Genomic DNA, 18,597 nt, shown 5'->3' with positions numbered 1-18,597 from the left:
GGGCAGGTGTGTACCCAGCACGGCCACAGGACCTGGCACGGAACAACGACCAAGCGGCCCATTTCCACCAAATCCCCGAGCCGGTCTCGGAAGGCTGTAAGGGTTATATTCTACGCCACTTTTCAGGTAGGGAAACTGGCGCAGAGGTTAAACAACCCAGCCAAGGCCGTTCAGAGCTCAGGACTGGTGCAGACCTGGAAGCTGAGACAGCTAGGATGTGAGGTTCAGAGAGTCTGAGCCTACACTACCTCCCCGCCCCCCCGCCTGCGTATCCAAGAGCTAGACACGGCGCCCGGCAGGTGTGTCCCTCACAGGAGGTGCCGGCGCCCCCAGAGCCGAGAAGGAGCCCAGGGTGGAGGGCGTCAGGGAGAAGGAGGGCGTCGGCTACTAGAAGGCCAGCGAACGCAGAACCGGGCAGGGACCTTCCAAGCATCCCTTCAGCCCTGGCCGCACACACATCCCACGCTGTACCTGGGGGCAGCGGGCAAAGAGCCAAAAACCAAGCTAGCGCTATGTGGCTGACACAGGCTGTCGGCGCGGTCCGCAGGGTCCCCGGCCCGTCACGGCGCTTCTCAAGGGCTCAGCAGGGTCTTCAGAGAAACACCCCATCTGCAGTCCCCCTGCACCTCCTTGCACTGACACCCGCTGTCTGCTCTCATTCCTGGGGATTCCATGTGCTTCGCCTCTGACCTCTGTCTGGAACTCGGCCAGAAGCGAAGAAATTCCTCCTTGACGGTCCTGCTCTGCTCTCCCACCACCCGGCCCCCGGGAGCCACAAGGACGATGTCGGGAGCATCATCGGCTACAGTGGGACGAGCAGGTTCGCACGGGAACGGTTCCAAGTCCCAGCTCCCCCGCTGCACCCACTTCCCAAGAAACTCTTCAAGGTCAGCCGCGGGGCTGCCAGACCTGCAGGACGGGCTGCTGCAGGAAGAAGGGCGCTGGCCCAGACGGCAGGGGTGTTGGGGGGACCCACCTCCTTGTGCCCTTGGATCTGGGAGCTGACGAAGGCCCCGAGGATGTGGGAGGTCAGGGGCAGGTAGACGTGGACCAGCTGCGTCTCCTGGTGCAGGCAGTACAGGGAGAAGTAGTTGCGAAGCTCCATCGTCTGGATCACGTTCTCCTGCTGCAGAGCAGAGAGCCCCTTGCGACTGGCCCGGCACACGGGGGGAAGCAGGAGCGCCAGGGCCCACACCCCGCCCCTCCTGAGCCCAGGGCCAGGCCCCCCCTCCGTGCAACGCATCGGTCACACCGGCTCCGTCAGCCGGTGCTCGCGCGTCAGCATCCCAGCAGCTCAGGGAGCCAACCACAGGAAGCCGGGGAGGACGGCCCGGGGCCCGGCGGCAGGTGTGGGGAAGTGCCCCAAGGCCCGCCCACTGCCCCGCAGGCAGGCCCGGGCCGCCCGGCCCACCTCCACAATGCGGGACTCCAGCTGCTCCACAGACTCGGGCTCGCGGTCTTGCACGGCGGCGCTCATCATCTGCCTCTTCATCACGCTGTACTTGTGCAGCGCCCGCTGGTGCTTGTGCAGCACGCCCTTCTCGTGCCGCTCACAGAGGTCCTGCCAGGAGGAGGTGGCACATCAGCCCAGGAGGCGGGAGACACAGACGGCACCCTCTGCACGCGGTCTCCACGCCTGGAGGCGAGGACGGCTTTTCCTGCTTAGAAACAGCTCACAGGCACCCCGCTCACTCCACTCTCGGTGTTCGTGGAAGGGAGCATCCAGCTGAGCCACCCGGGGTGAGCTGTGAGGGGGTCGCGGTGCAAATCATCAGAGCCAGAAACCCACGGGGAAATGAGCAGTGCAGAGCGGGGACAGCCCTGGACCTCACACGTAATGCTGAGCAACTTCTAGAAAGCCAGTGTCCCTCCAGCAGCAAGATCAGTCTCCTAAAGGACGATGCACTGGCATTTCCCTGGGGCCCTAAGGTAACCCCGATCACAATTCCTGTGGGAATACTAGCCACAGAATCATAGGGCTGCAACTTCAGAGGCCACTGGCTGCTATCCCACCCAGTAGAGGAACCCCTTCTAGAACCGTCCCCACCGGCGCTGGGCCAGCTCCCCCCTGAGCTCAGCACAAAGCATCCTCAGGGCTCACAGGTGATCCATCCCGCCACCGATGGTTGGAAAGCCGCCCCTGCCCCGAGCTGAGGCCTGACGTCCCAGAACCTCCACACCCTAGAAGAGGCGGCTCCCACTGGCCAGCCCCTCGTGTGTTTATAGAGAGCAATAGCAGTCACACTCACACTCACACACATACACACTCACGCACACGCACCCCTCGCTCTCACATCGGGGAAGCCAGAGGCCTGCCCACAGCACCCTGCAGGGCGCACAACCCCCTCCCCCGGGAAGCCTGCAGGAGGCCCATCCGCACCCCGCAGCCCTGGCTTCAGGCTCTTTTTCCATGTCCCCCAGAGCCACACCCTTGAAAGGTCACAGCAGCCTTCTCGACAGCTCTGTCTCTGACCAAGCAGCAGCCGAGACTCACTTTATAGGACTGGAGCAAATCCAGGAAGAGGTTCAGTTTCTCCACCACGTCGTTCTCCTCCTGTTTGCCCTGGAAAACACGGGGCAGGTGGGCCAACACCGACCGAGCACACAGGACCCAGAGCCAGGGGCGCACACCCACCGCAGGCCTAGGCCGGCTCGGCCCCCAGAACTGTGGACCAGCTGTGCAGGGGGCCCCATCCACATGACAGCCCGCCGACGTGAGGCCAAAGCCTCGGAACCAGCAGGTGCACAAGAACGAGGGCCGGGTGCCCTGTGCCCACCTCGCGTCCTGCTCGCCTCCCTACCCGCCCAGCAGCCTGGCCGCCCGCAGACAGCGGAGCTGGGTTTAAACGGGGGAGCAAGTGGGAGGGATGCACCGGGGACAAGGGGAATCGCTGTGGTTTCAACGAAAGGGAGAGAAGCACGGCCTGCGAGGGGCCGAGGGGAGGTTCTGCAGCTGCGGGACTGAATCTGAAGATTTGGGCATGGAGGGGGGCGGACCCCGCACACGCCTCTGCACCAAGGTTGATGCAGGGAGCCCCGCGGAGTCATGGGAGGGGGCTGTTTGCTGACTGGGTGTCCTGGTAACGACAGGGTGAAGCCCCGCTCCCGGAGTCACCCACCGCACCCGCCAGGCGTGTAGCCCAGCGCCGCTCGCACGGACAAGCCACATCCACATGGCCAATGGGCACCGATGCTCGGGGCCGCTCCAGGCAGGAGGAGTCGGTGCCAAAGCCCTGGGCTGGGCTGCTCCCGGCTCCAAGTTGGTGCCTGGAGACGAGGGAGGGCAGCACGAGGGAGAAGCGCGGTCTCTCCACCTCCTGCTCCAGGAACGGCAAACATGGACCTGCAGGCCACCACGCACCCTCCCCACGTCGCCACAGCAACGGTCAGGCTACGGTGGTTTCCAGGGAGCCCCCCATGCTAGTTTTGTGGTCCCAGCCACATGTGCTGGGGGCTCTCGCACCCTCACCTCCCTCAGCCACCAATATGCGTCACGTCCCTCTGCCAGGTGCGCTGAGCCCCTCTCCCAGGTGTTTGCTGAGCCCCTCTCCCAGGTGTTTGCTGAGCCCCTCTCCCAGGTGTTTACTGAGCCCCTCTCCCAAGTGCAGCACCGGCTCCTCCAGGAAACCAAGCCCCTTCTAAAACCTCTAGAGCTCCAGCCATGGCAGAGAATGAAAAGTTCAACCCATAAACCGCACATCAGACTCGGTATGAGGAGGGAGCAGGCAGAAGAAACGAAGAGAAGTCCAAGGCCGCTGGGGACACAAGCGCTGGATGGGAGCCGGGGGCTTCCACCCAAGCTCCGGCACCAACTCAGGGGACCCTGGGTCCTCGGGCCCGCTGAGCCTAGAGGTTCCCAGCCATTCAATCCCGCACCCACAGTCAAGTTTCTAGCCAGTAAGGTGACAGGAAAATAACAGGCATGTTGCAGGTTTTTTCAACTCAGGGAAATACCAGATGGCCACAGGTGCCCTGTCCCTCCTGACTGGGCAGGGGACACAGGAGAACAGAGGTTCCTCCCCGAGTGTGTAGCAGGGGGGGACTCCTGCGTGTGTCATTTGCTCCCAAGTCCCATTTCTGCTCTGATGCTGTGCAAGACCCTAAACCACCAGCACGTGTGCCTCTACAGAAAGCACACGCCCTGGCACCGAGGAAGAAACAGCCCCACTGTGAGTCTCGCTTGTCTGGCTGGGACATAGTTATCAGGTCTCCTAACAGGTCTGGGGAGAATAAAACCGTGATACATAAAAACGGAATTTAGAACTAGCCCTCAGATATCTTCACTTGCACAGCAAGAGTGAAGTGGAACCCTAGCTCTGACGGATGAAAGTCCTGACAGGACATTTGGTCCAGTTTCGTGTTAAAACTGTATTGATGGGGGGCTTCCCTGGTGGCATAGTGGTTGAGAGTCCGCCTGCCGATGCAGGGGACACGGGTTCATGCCCCGGTCCGGGAAGATCCCACATGCCGCGGAGCGGCTGGGCCCGTGAGCCATGGCCGCTGAGCCTGCGCGTCCGGAGCCTGTGCTCCGCAACGGGAGGGGCCACAGCAGTGAGAGGCCTGCGTACCGCAAAAAAAAAAAAAAACTGTATTGATTTCACTTCAACATAGAAACCACCAAGAGCAATGAGGGACGTTCGGGCAACAGCACCGCGCAGACATGACACTGCAGAGCAGCATCTGTGAGGAGCCCCGGAGGCGCGGGGAACTTCCAACTGCACCACATCAGAAACCTGACGCCCGCCTCCCCTCTTCAGGGCAGAAGCAGCATCCAAATCTGAATCAGAAAAGATGCTGGAAATGATCGAGTTGGGGCTCCCCCATGCTCTGTGCACCCCCTCCAGGTTACCTGTCCAAGAGGGAGCTGTGGGCCCAGGGCCTGGGTCCCGGCCACAGAACAGCTTCGTTTGTATGCTGTACAAACTGAGCTCTTAGTACAGGGCCAAGGGTTAAACAAAAAGCTGTTAATGATCTAGGCCAGCTCCCTTGTTTCTAATCACAGAGAAAAATTCCCAGGGAGCAAAGCAGCCCGAGCGAGGTCCCAGCACAAGACACAGGCCAGCACGAAGCAGCTGCCTGAGCTCGCCTGCCTCTCCACCCAGCCAGTCCTCTGACACCACGTTCCTGGTCCCAACCCCACCCCGCCCGCCATGGAAACGTGGGCTCCTCTCACCTGGAGATGGGCTGGGCCCCGTGCCAATTCCACGTGACGCTGAAAGACACACTCAGGCACGGGGACCACAGGGGAAGAACACCCAGCACTTTCCACACCAGGAATGTGGTCAGATTCCCTTTTCATCACTTAGAGCTGTCCTGGCACCTGAGCGCCCCACCTGGAGCCTGACAACCCCCCAGACCCACCCCTTGCTGTGGTTCCGTGACTCACTACTAAGGAGCTTTGAGCCTCAGCTGGGTAGCAAGGCCTCCATTTTAATGCATTTAAAACCAGCTACCAGCTACCAGCAGCCTAAAGCCCACTTCCCCAAGCACTAGGAAGCAAACTCTCACCCTCAAAATTATGTAACAGTTTTATAGCATAAAAGCACCCAGATGAACATTTCCCGCTGATGGTAAACACTGTATCTGCAAATTAACCCCCAACGACTACAAGACTCTTTGCAGATTTCCACAAACACCACCTGCCCATAGAGCAGAAGCATTTCCTGAGGTAAACTGGGTGTCTAGGGCGAGACATAGAGGGATTCTCTGGGGGTGCTGGGAGCTTGGCTGTTCTGATGAGCTTTCAAGTGGCCAAAGGCTGCTTGGCTACGTCAGCACCGTGGGAGCAACCTGGGTCCAGCCGGACACCCTGGGAAGCCGCAAGACGACATCTCCAGGGACACAGCGCATCTTCTAATCTCAGCAAGGTCAGATCTCAGTTGTCCACGTCATCAGCAACCCTCTCAAGAGCGCACAGGACTCACAGGGAGCCGCCCGGAACAGACGGGCATGTGCCCTCCCGGCCTGAGAACCGCTGCCCACTCACTCGAGGCTCAGAACTGTGACGTCCACCTCAGAAGCAGATGCTCCCACACACCACGGCATAGAGCGTTCTCCGAAACAAGCACCTCGGAGAACAAACCCACTCACCTGCTGTGCAGCCTTGTCAGCGAGCAGTGCAAATTCAACGGACAGGCCTTTCAGCGCCTGTTTGAGGGACCCCCACGTGCTACTGTTCAGAGTGGCCCAGGAGGGGAGCGGGGTCGTGTCAGACCCTAAAGCACTGAGGAGGAGGAAACACACAGGGGTAGAGACACTCAGGCCGGGAAGCTGGGCGGGCGGCCCACCCGACGCCCCCCTCTGCCCAACAGCACACCACCCCAAGGTGGCCGCCCTGCACATCTCCCAACCGAGATCCCTGCTACTGGAAGAGCAGGAGCCCCAGGAGTCTGTCAGAAAGGTAGGATCTCGATCCACCAAGACCTGGAACCAACTGTCAGTGAGACCCCGAGGGAACGTGTGCACGGCAGGGTTGAGGCACGCAGTTCAGGGGACCGCTGCAGAGGGCAGCGTCCTGGCTCAAAGCCCGGCCCCTCCTCCAGAGGAGAGGAAGCGTGACCAGCCCGGCACGGCCCTTCCCGGATCAGATGAACCTTGTCTCAGGCCTGATCCTGACAACGGGGGAAGCCCCTACGTTTGGGAACCCCGATGCTCTGCCCACGCTCTCCACCTCTCTTCTTTCCTCTAAATGCGATCTCGTCTCCCCAGCCCTTTCCTTCCCCTCTGGGGTAGGAGGAGTCAGAACGAGAGCCATTACGGTAAACACGCTTTCTGCTCCAAGCCCGCCACCAAAGGCTAAATAAAGACCCCGCCCCGCAAAACGGACCTCGTGGAGCCCACCAGGGTCACCTGCCTCAGCTCCCTCCCAAATATGAGGAGGTCAGCAGCATTGTCGATGGCCCGCGACACCATCCGCTCGGCCCTGTCGCGGAGCTTGTGAAAGCTGTTGTAGATGTTGCGGATCAGCTCCCGGCTGATGGCGAACTGAGTCTGGATGTCGGCTGGGAGGAAGTCCTGAGGGGGGAGGAGACTGGGCATCACCAGACGTGAAACCCTTCCAGAAAAGACGAGCAGCAGGAGAGGAGGCAACTCCGTCGACCGGGCAGGTAAATGAGCCCAGACCCCCAGGCCAGGTCACACAGCGCCCAGCCCAGGAGCCCACGTCTTTCTCCAGCGCCCGCCCTGGACCCCTCTTCTTGTCCAGAGGAGACACAGAAACCGGCACTACACGCACAACACAAAAAGTACAATCTGCAAGCTCGACACGATGAACCTGCGGTCCTGACTCTGCACGAGGCCCAGGCCTCTGTATTTCCTCATTTATTCCCGAAGGGTAACTCGTCACCAGCTTCAATATTAACTACCTATTAATATTAACTAATGTTAACTACACAATGCTTAGAAAACAAAAGGCTTAGGAAATAAAATGAAGGTAACAGAGTCTGTATTTTTGTATGGAGAAGTAGTTTAAGAAGAAATAACAAAAACAAAGCTACCAAATAGCTACTTTCATCCTTTGGAGAAAGAGACCAGATTAACTAAATTTAAAAATAAACCAATGCATCAATCCCCTGAAATCCAAAAAGCTGATGGCCAAGCATCCATGCATCTGAATCACAAAACACCTGAGGACATGGCACGAGGGGCCGGTGGGCCCTGTGGTCGGAGACGCTCAGTCACACCTGGGCCCTTCAGCCTAGGCGCTTGGGACCTTGCAAATGGCAGCCTCTCTCTCTGTTTCCTCATCTGTAAAACGGGCACGACACCCGCTGGGTTTCAGATCAACTGAAACAAGGGTCAAGGGAGAAAACCACGCAACCCATCTTAGCACGACGTCTGGCTCACAGCAGAGGCAAAACAAACATCACTAACTATTCACACGATTACCGCTCTGGGGGAAGGGATCATCAAAATCAAAACAGTACCTTGGCCCGAGCAGCCAGCTTACAGTTCATGAACTCGTCTCCCACACACTGAGCGGATTCCTTTAACTTGTTCTGCACATCCTGCAAAAGCGAGAGAGAAACACTTGACCCTCAACCAGCCACAGAACCAGAAGCACGAGACCAACTGAGCCACCAGAAAGCAGGGTCTCCACGTGTTGGCCTTTTTTTTGGGGGGGGGGGCTGCGTTGGGTCTTCACTGCTGCACGCGGGCTTTCTCTAACTGCAGCGAGCGGGGGCTACTCTTCGTCGTGGTGCGCGGGCTTCTCATTGCAGTGGCTTTTCTTGTTGCGGAGCACGGGCTCTAGGTGCACGGGCTTCAGCACTTGTGGCTCGTGGTCTCAGTAGCTGTGGCTCACGGGCTCTAGAGCACAGGCTCAGCAGTTGTGGCGCTCCGGCTTACCTGCTCCGCGGCATGTGAGATCTTCCCGGGCCAGGGCTTGAACCCGTGTCCCCTGCATTGGCAGGCAGATTCGTAACCACTGCACCACCAGGGAAGCCCTCCATGTGTTTGCTTTGACGTTAAGTATTCTGTAATCTCTTCCTGTCTCCTGTTCCATTTTTTTCTCATTGGCCTTAACCTTTGGGGTGGTCGGTCTTCCAGAGGCAGGAAAGCCCGACCTCGTGACAGGACTGCGAACTCCAGCTCTGGAGTGGAGCTCTCTCTCCAGAAAGACGGAAACTCCACCTCCAGACCAGGGACATGAGTACTTGGGACAGACGTCGGAGTCACTAGATGCTGGAAGGTCCCACGTGGGGCACAGACACAGGGACTGAAGTCTCCTCCCTTCCTATGATCAGACCCATGGGGTCAGGGCTCCCAGAGTCCTGGGAGAGCTGGCGGCAGAGAAAGGGCAGCATTGGGGTCCCGAGCCCCGGCTCTGAGCTCTGCCCTCTGACGGGAGGCTCCCTGGCAAAGCCGAGCCTTAAGACGAGCCCCACAAAGAGCCACGGAAGATACAGGCAGAGACCCTAACGCACAGCTGTGTGTGGGTGAAGGAATCGCCACATTTCAGAGATGCCCTGAAGAGCATGTGTCCCAGTTCCCTCATTTTACCAAGAAGCAAATGGTGCTGGGAGGCCCAGGGACAGGCGTGTGTGTGAGGGCAGCCGGGGCCGCTGGAGCCCGACGCCGCCCGGCTTCCGCAGGAGCTCGCCCTCCCGCCCCCCTCTCTCTGCCTCGAGCTGAGCGTGGTGCCCTCATCCCAGCACGTCCCTCTGCTGTGGTAAAGATCCCAGTGCTACAGAAGCCTGTCCAGCCCCAGGGTTCGAAAGACCCACCCTCCCAGCTCAAGGGCAGAAGGCCACAGCATGCATTCCTGGATGTCTGGAACGGGTCCCATAAAAGGGGCAGACCGACAGGCCCCCCGGGCACCGCAGAGGGAAAGGCCACAGCGTCTCTAGGGGTCAAAGGCCCCTTTGGCCTCCAGGGAGAGAGAGGTAAAGGAGGCGGCCAGGCTTGTGTGGAATCCACCTCTGCGTCTCTGCGCCCGCATCTTCCCGCGGCCGGTGAGGGCACGTCTGTCGCACCGCAGGCCATATGGGGCGTCCTCACTGGAGCCCCCTCCGCCCACCCCAACAAGGAGAGGGTCCCTTGGGGAAGCCTCTGCACCTCCGAAGAGCTCAGCCCTGGGTGCACGGGGCTGTCCAGGCGGTGCCTCGTCGGGCTGTGCCTCGGCATCCTGACGGACCAGGACGGCCTGACGGCAGCCTGGAGAAGGATGCTGCCGCTCCAACGTCGCACCGGAATCAAGGCCCACACAGAGCTAACTTCCCAGGACACACGTCCACCCTGCAGCTCGGCCGGGGAGACTCAGCGGGCGCTCCCCGTAGCACTGAGTCCAACCCAGCCTTCCTTCTGTTTTATTATTTTATTTTGGCCACACCGCACAGCCTACAGGATCCTGGTTCCCCGACCAGGGACGGAACCTGCGCTCCTTGCAGTGGAAGGGCGGAGACTCACCCACTGGACCGCCAGAAAAGTCCCCAGCCTTCCTTTTTAAGTAAATGCTCATTCACATCTGGAGTCGCTAGGCTGTCTGTCAACCCTCCAAACCACAGAGGCTCCTGTGTATCAGCTTCAAACCCTCAGAGACTGTGCTGAAAAGCCACCCCTTCCACACAAAACCCTGCGAAGTCGGAACCAGGATGCCCCTTAGAATCATACTCAACCTGTTACCTTGGGAGAATATAAGTCATATCTGTGTTTGTCCCATGTAAATAGATTCTGTGATGGCACCCAAACAAGGGGATTAAGGGGAGAGGACGAAACAAAAGCAAATTTAAGAATGAAAATAAGTGGGACTGAGTGGGCCTGGGTCTGACCCCTGGTCGGGGAACTAGGATCCCACAAGCCGCGCGGCACGGCCAAAAAAAAAAAGAATGAAAGTAAGACCCGGAGAGCCTCAGGCCCCAGCACGCAGACAGCTGGGCGGCAGGTACTCACGGGGCCACTGAAGGACAGGAACAGCTTGAGAACAACGTCCTCGGAGAAGGGCGGGTGCCGGGCCACCAGGTTGATGAAGCGCTTCAGCGCTCTCCTCCGGGCCTCAATGAATTCCCTGTCAGCTGGACACAGAACACGGGGTGACCACACAGTGCCTGGGGCGCGAGCCCCCGCGACCTCACTCTTGGTGCCCGACGCCTCCCACACGGAGAGCTCTCCAAGCCACAGGGCCAGCCGGGGGCACTGGGCACAGACCACAGGCTGCAGAAGGCGCACCAGACCCCCAGCTCCGCGCCCTGCTGCCTACGGACACACCCGGTCCGGGATCTGCTGAGGAGAAGCACACAGCCCGCTGGTTTTACTCGATGGCATTGGATCCCGCACTGTGATCCCTTTCTGATGCTGCTGTCTATGAACAAATGGGTTTTCCTAAACTCATATATATATATATATATACATTTTTTTTTTTTTTGCGGTACGCGGGCCTCTCACTGTTGTGGCCTCTCCCGTTGCGGAGCACAGGATCCGGACGCGCAGGCTCAGCGGCCACGGCTCACGGGCCCAGCCGCTCCGCGGCACGTGGGATCTTCCCTGACCGGGGCACGAACCCATGTCCCCTGCATCGGCAGGCGGACTCCCAACCACTGCGCCACCAGGGAAGCCCCTAAACTCATATATTAATTTGACCCAGTTTTCCTGTTCACATCACTTATTACTCGCTCTCCAATTGTGAACTGCTTTCGTTTGGGTTACGTATTTTCACTCCAAGGGCAAAAAAAGTAAAAGTGTACAATGATGCACTGGGAGTATTTAAATCCAACCACAAATAAAAATGGTATTTAAAGTATTATTTTTAAATTATTGAAAAAAAGCTGGAAGAGGATCTCCCCCCTCAAGGCCACCAGGACCCCGTCCGCTGATGGCTACGTTTTCACTAAGGCTGAGTCACACGACCAAGCATTGCAGGACAGTTTCCAGGTTCCAAGTCCTACCCACACCCAATCAACCTTGCTGCCTGGATTTCACTGAGCGTCCACCTTACTCCCTAAGTGTTCCCAACTCCTGCCCTCAGCATCCTTCCCCTTCCACGTGATAGTATTTGTTCCACGTGCTCAGTTGGGGCCAGAAGAAAATGACATTATCAGGTTCTGATCTAGTCAGTGACCAGTGAAAGCAGCACTTTAGGACGTGGAAAACGGCAGGAAGTCAATGGCCGGCTTTGGGTACTTGCCTTTGGATCGGGTTTCATCTAGAATCTGAGAAAAGGGCTGTGGGTGAAAATCAGTGAGACCTGAGAGGAGGCCTCAGCTGACTCCCGCTCTCTGGAACCCTGGGACAGACAGGCTGGTGCAGGGGGCACGGAGACACCTGTGACCCCTCACCAGCCCCAGGTAATCGCCGGGAAGCAGGAAGATGAGATACAACCACCTCCTATTGTTCTCATCTCCTTTGAGATGCAGGTTAGGTCACTGGGCTGACGTTCACTTCTGTTCTCTCGCAGAGCACGTTACACTATGGTGGTGCCCACCGCTCTCCTAGCGCCGGCAAAACAAACAGCGCTCCTGGTCCCCCACTCAGGAGCCCCCGGACGCCTGGCCTCTGTCCTCTGGGAAGGAGAACTGGGGTACACTCCTTCTCCCTTGCAGAACGGGGTACTTCCCTACGTGTCAGCTATCAGGCAGGAGGCTCACGTAGCTGAGGGCACCAGGTGATGTCACCGTCCCGCACCAGACCTGGGCTCTAAGCCACAGCTGTGCCCAGATTCCCCAGGGGCTGGTGCTGCACCACAGCCCTGCTACCGTCCCATCCCTGCTGGGCAGAGGGCCAGAGGAAGATGGGCCACGAGTGGAGAGGGGCGTCCATCACGGAGCCAGGACCTCAGCACAGGGCGGGGGGACCCCACCCCCCTACGCCCCCCGGCCGCCAGCAAACCCAGCTTTACCTCCCAGCATCCTCTTGGGCGGGAGGGCCGGCACCATGCGGTACGGGAACTTCTGCAGCAGCATCTCGTGGAAGACCACGAAGTCATTGTACCGTCGATACACGCAGGACTTGAAGCGCTGCAAGAAAAGAGGTTCGGAGCTCAGTAGAAACCCTCACACTTCACAGTTTCCCCTTACCTTTCCCTTCCACCACTAAATAGAACCTGTGGAAATAATAGGACTAAATTCCTCACCTTCTCTCACCAGGCCTTTACCAGAAGGAGAAATCGTCTATGTCCTTGATGGATGGAAATACAACTTTTAAACACTGCATAGCTCTAACTGTGTATTTAATTAACCGTCTATTATTCTGGATCTTCTGAACAAGAAGAGTCTCCTTACAGGAGTTTTCACCTATATGGCAGCATCCCTCCTCCCCTTAGGTATCACATGGGAATACCTTTGAGGGTATGTCCTCAACATACACTTTCTTTTTTTTCTTGTTTTCTTGTTTTCTTTTTTTTTTTTTGCGGTATGCGGGCCTCACTGTTGTGGCCTCTCCCGTTGCGGAGCACAGGCTCCGGACGCACAGGCTCAGCAGCCATGGCTCACGGGCCCAGCCGCTCCGCGGCATGTGGGATCCTCCCGGACCGGGGCACGAACCCCGTGTCCCCTGCATCGGCAGCCGGACTCTCAACCACTGCGCCACCAGGGAAGCCCCTCAACATACACTTTCAAACCGTGCTAACACAAGCAGCGCTGCACCTCCTGAAACAGACCCAACTGCCTAAAAGCAGACCAAACGCTGACACGAAGACTGAAACACAGCAGACGTGCAACTCAGACGAAACTGCCGACAGAGTCCACCCTGAGCCCGCCCTTGATAAACCTGCAGGTTCCGCAGGATTAGCATCCCGTCCAGAGAGCGGCCTCACTGGAGTCGAATATAAGGGCTCTCACGAGAACCAGCATGAACAGCGATCTCTGAAATTAACTGTGTTACACTAGTTAGTAATTAACATCACCGACTGGAAAAAGCCAGTCTGAGATGGTGACATACTGTGTGGCTCCAATGACATGACACTCGGGAAAAAGCAAAGCTACGGAGACAGTGAAAGATCAGTGGTGTCTGGGTGGAGGTGGGAGAGGGGTGAAGGGGGCGGAGCACAGGGGACGCTTAGGGCAGTGAAGCCACACTGTGTGGTTCTACAGCGGTGGACTGAACCCAGAGGACGTACAACAACAAGAGTGACCCGTCATGTCAACTGTGGACTCTGGGCGACAAGGACGTGTCTGTGCAGGTTCATCACCTGTAACAAATGCACCGCCTGGCAGGGGGGTGACAGTGGGGGAGGGGAAGGTGGGAAATCTGTTCCTTCAGCTCAATATTGCTGTAAACTAAGAACACCCCCCAAAAAACAAAGTCTATAAAAAAGCTAAATATACTACACAAAGGACAAGTATGAAGCCACGTGTGTCCACCTCTGGCGTGCCACGTCCGCACCTGCGGCCAGGCGTCTGGCATCAATGAACTCTGATTTCAGGGGTGCCCCTAACAGCAAGCACGCAAGCAGGGGGCACAGCCCGAGGAGCCCCACGGCCCAGGAGCCACCCCCGCGGTCCTAACATTAGCGGGCTGACCCCTCCACGCACGTTTCAGGAGGTGACCTGGGCAAAACGGCCTCCTTCTAAAAACGTTCGTTACGAGGTCATCAGTTTACTTCAGGAGCAGGCAGTTTAACGAGACAGAAGATAAGGCCACTCTCACAGAAGAGCAACTTGTCACACGTGCGGGGCGCCCGGCCCATGGGCGACGAGGCCCCGGAGGAGGTGCCGGAGGCTCCATCCTCACCACGGCCGAGGAGGCCAGACCGCGGCAATGCCAGACGGCAACGCTGTCCCCGAAACACACGAGGGCCTCCTTCCCCCTCTGACCTCTGCTCTCCCCCTTGGCAGCGACACTGACCAGTGTCAGAGCGAAGTTAACTCCCAGACTTCTGTCATCCTGCCTTTAAAACACAACGAAACAGGGCTTCCCTGGTGGCGCAGTGGTGGAGGGTCCGCCTACCAACGCAGGGGACACGGGTTCGTGCCCCGGTCCGGGAGGGTCCCACATGCCGCGGAACGGCTGGGCCCGTGAGCCATGGCCGCTGAGCCTGCGCGTCCGGAGCCTGTGCTCCGCAACGGGAGAGGCCACAGCAGTGAGAGGCCCACGTACCAGAAAAAAAAAAAAAAAAAACTACAACAAAACAAAAATGCTGTGATTCTTGATTCTCACAGAACACGGCAAACAGCGTCCGCAACGGGGAACTGCTCCCGGGTTCTGGACACGCACCTTTCTCCCTGCGATGACAGTCGTGATGCTTTCCCAGCCCAAGCCCTGCAGTGCTGCTTCCTGAGCCTGTGACCCGGGCAGCTCTCAGTGGCGGGGGCAGCACTGACCCTGCGAATCTGCCCCCCGCCGCACACACGGGTGCTCTTGGTTCGCCGATGACTTAACTTAATCCCCGGGATAAAGAATAAAAGCTCCCATCAGAACGTATCCTAACTGAACCAAGATAACAGGCGAACGGACAAAAAGATAAACACTGCAAATGCCACAGGGTTCTACGCGCCCGGCCAACCCCGGGGCCAGGCATCTGGCATCGATGAACTCTGATTTCAGGGTTGCCCCTAACAGGGATGGCAGCACCATTTGGGGGATAAGCCCCGCACACTGGACTCGGGGTGTGGAGCCCACATTCTGTGGGGTCCACGCTCTCACCCTCGGGGACGTCCCAGCACCGCAGGACCGCCCCAGGCTGGCCCGTCCAGGGCTTGCACTCCAGGGCCTGACCGTCTTGAGGCAGGATCCCAGAGCTCTGGCGGCGAGGGCGGGCAGGGCCGCTGCGGGGCGGCCGCAGAGACAAGCATGCTGGGGGGCCCGCCCGCCGCTGTGGGTCTTCCCGGCGGCCCTCCCCCTCCCACCACCTCCGCCCCGCACCGCGTGCCGCAGGTACCTGGCTGGAAACCTCATACTCCACGTGCTTGAGGAAGAGGCCCTTCTTCTCGGGGATGAGCTCCACCTGCACGGCGTCCCTGGCCAGCAGCTCCTGCAGCGTGAGGGACAACAGGAGTGGGTTCCCCGGCGGCATCTGCATCCGACTGGAGTCCGGGGCCCTCGGCTCGCTGACCTGGGGCGCTGGTGAGTCTGCAGGAGACAAGGTGAGCGGAGCTGCTCAGACAGGGAGGCCGCCCCTCAGACACCGCCTGCTGGCTCAGCACGTGGACTCCGGCCACGTCACCCAGCCAAACCCCATCCTGGCCCCGGTGACGCTCATCCATTCAGGCTGGGGGGTCCACTCAGGGCCACGTCCTCCTCTCACATAAACCACCACGCCATGAATCAGCAACACGCCCACACGGCCAGGACCGGGCAAGTCTAGTTTTCAACTTGGGCAGAGAAAAAGAAGTGAAATATTTACAAGTTACGTGCAAAAATAGAGTCCTCCTTTTCTCCAGAGTCAAGAAAAGGGTTAAAACAGAGAAATGGGCCACACGATCTTCTACATTTCCTGCATTTCCAGAATCAGAGCACACTGCGTTCCTGCCACCACAATCATTCTAATGTGTAACAACCTGCATGCTTGCTTGAGCTAGAGTTCCTGCTCACACAAATCAAAGCATTAAGCCCTAAAACTTCAGCTTCCTTAGACACAAGAAGTCACCCACGTATCATTCACAGGACAGGGAAAGACAAATCAGAGATTTTATATCTAACAACCTGCCAACAAGCAAAGAAATCCCGTTAAAAGGTCAGCTTGGTTTTTAGTACAGAGAAGAGTTTAGAACTTTAAAGAAAAAAAGGTTCTTTTCAGTTAAAAAAAGAAGAAGTTTAAGGCATCCCTTGGGGGAAGAAGGTCTCATTCCAAGCAACACTGCTATAAACAAATACAACAAAGGGTAGATCCCACTTCTCCACTGTCTCAATTTTCTACAAGGTCATTGTATCACTTTTTATGATTTACTTCTTAAAGTAATTCTTCAGTGCAAGATTCTGGTTTACATTCTAATACAGAATTAATGACCAGATTATTTTCATCTGTGAAATCACTCAGCATTTTAGGATTTAAAATATAGCTGCCTTGAACTGACCTTAAAGATTAAGAAAATAAACAAGGGCTTAACTTGAATCTGGGAATCCCCAAGGGCCTCAAAACTCCATACAAAAACTAAATGTCGGGCTTCCCTGGTGGCTCAGTGGTTAAGAATCCGCCTGCCAGTGCAGGGGACATGGGTTCGAGCCCCAGTCCAGGAAGATCCCACATGCCACGGAGCAACTAAGTCCGTGTGCCACAACTACTTAGCCTGAGCTCTAGAGCCCCTGAGCCACAACTACTGAGCCCATGTGCCACAACTACTGAAGCCCACGTGCCTAGAGCTCTGTGCTTCACAACAAAGAGTAGCCCTGGCTCGCCGCAACTAGAGAAAGCCCACACACAGTAATGAAGACCCAACGCAGCCAAAAAAAAAAAAAAACACTACATGTCATGTGCTCTAAAGGAGGCTGCTCTCAAGTGAGGGCATATATCCCAAGGTCACAACAACCCACCAAGAGCAGGAAGAAGGTATTAGCAACTGTACTTGTATTTTCTTTATTTTATTTTTTCATTGCACTTGTACTTTCTATCTCCTTCTTTTTAATTTATATTATAATGTACATAATAAGAGTAGTAGAGTGTAGTACATGCATACAAATTATTAAAATACGCATATGTATAAATTGTGTACATGTGTATGAGTGCGTACAGGTGTTGCATGTGGGTGTGTGCGTACGAGTGCATACATACGTGAGTGTGTACGTGTGTATGAGTCTGAATGAGGCGTGAGTGTGTATATGTATAAGTGTGTATGCGTACATGTGTGCACACACATGTATGAGTGTGTGTACATAAGTGTCTGTATATAAAGTGTGTATACGAGGGGGGGTGTCCCCAACTGGCAGTCCCCAACACCTTAATGACTAAAAATGTGTGGAGACCACAGCTCTAGAATGTACCTGTTCTCCGAAGTCATCCCAAGAGCCCAGCCCCTTTCCATGTAAAAATATTTTTACATGGAAAGGGGCCTTAAAACTGTGTTTACCCAGTCTCCTTGGGGACCACGGAAATCCTCAGGGAGCCAACAAGCGTTTCTTAAGTACCAGCTCCAGGGAACACGGTGATGAATAAGACAGGGTCCCTGGGCTTCCCTGGTGGCACAGTAGTTGAGAGTCCGCCTGCCGATGCAGGGGACACGGCTTCGTGCCCCGGTCCGGGAAGATCCCACATGCCGCGGAGCGGCTGGGACCGTGAGCCATGGCCACTGAGCCTGCGCGTCCGGAGCCTGTGCTCCACAACGGGAGAGGCCACGGGAGAGGCCACAATAGTGAGAGGCCCGTGTACCAGAAAAAAAAAAAAAAAAAAAAAGGGAGCTAGACTGTTATAAAATATGGGAGCTGTAACTCCCATGGCAATTACCAAGAAAATAATCCCCAAAAAGTATAATAACCAAAACTATGTGGGAGTGTAAATGGAACACTAGAAAATACTTATTTAATGTAAAAGAAAGCTGTAACAAAGGAACAGAGGAAAAATTAAATTAATGGGGGAAAGATCACTGGAAGAGCACCAGAGGTCTCTATTAAAATTTTTATGTAAGATAAAAATTAATACATGCTCAGTAGAGAAAACTTTATGATTTTCTTGTTGATTAAAACACGATAATGTCCCAAGACAGAATGTAAGCTCAATAATGATTACCAAATGATCACATGCTTCTGAGAAATCTGAACTTTGATCGCCAGAGGATTTAAAAGACAACTCAAAAGACACATTTTAAACCAAAGACATTTCTCTCAACCACCCTGAGAACAGCCCCTTTGCAGAAGTTTCAATCACAAGAAAGCCACCATCCCAAACATCAATTTACTAAACTAAGACACCCATATTTTCAAAGAAAAACAAAAATTGAAGAGCAAAAAAGAAGGGAAAAAGACCATTTCAGACAGGCTAAACTGTCATGTGATGGACCACACGCTGACGAAAGGGCAGAAATGCAGGGAGGAGATTCTGGTTTACCAAGGGTGTGGATGTCAAGGTCACCGACAGGACTTTAAGACTCTCCTCAAATGCAGCCTCCTACACCAGTTTAAGCAGCCCCGTAAGACCAGGGCCTGGAAGAGGCACCGTCCACCAAGCCAGCCCCCTCAGAGATGAAACAGCTCGGACAAGAGAGGCCAGCCAGGCCCCTGATGAACGGTGATGGA

At 56.4% G+C, this 18,597-nt stretch overlaps 1 protein-coding gene across 1 annotated transcript in view; it reads right to left on the bottom strand.

The window, feature by feature from the left end:
- Positions 1–18,597, bottom strand: part of SNX8 (sorting nexin 8) — a 40,782-nt gene that overhangs the window by 4,265 nt on the left and 17,920 nt on the right. Inside the window, exons 2-10 of the mRNA XM_081255716.1 lie at positions 15,311–15,501; positions 12,332–12,449; positions 10,390–10,511; positions 7,926–8,006; positions 6,854–7,014; positions 6,091–6,223; positions 2,495–2,563; positions 1,412–1,561; positions 977–1,126 (exon numbers count right to left, since the gene is read on the bottom strand). Coding sequence (XP_081111842.1) covers positions 977–1,126; positions 1,412–1,561; positions 2,495–2,563; positions 6,091–6,223; positions 6,854–7,014; positions 7,926–8,006; positions 10,390–10,511; positions 12,332–12,449; positions 15,311–15,501 — 1,175 coding nt within the window. The remainder of the gene's footprint in view (positions 1–976; positions 1,127–1,411; positions 1,562–2,494; positions 2,564–6,090; positions 6,224–6,853; positions 7,015–7,925; positions 8,007–10,389; positions 10,512–12,331; positions 12,450–15,310; positions 15,502–18,597) is intronic.

This window comes from Mesoplodon bidens (assembly GCF_964165515.1).
Source record: "Mesoplodon bidens genome assembly, chromosome: 15".
Classification (NCBI taxonomy): Eukaryota; Metazoa; Chordata; class Mammalia; order Artiodactyla; family Ziphiidae; genus Mesoplodon; species Mesoplodon bidens.
Note: the sequence above shows the minus strand (reverse complement) of the source record. Positions and strands in the feature narration are given on the sequence as shown.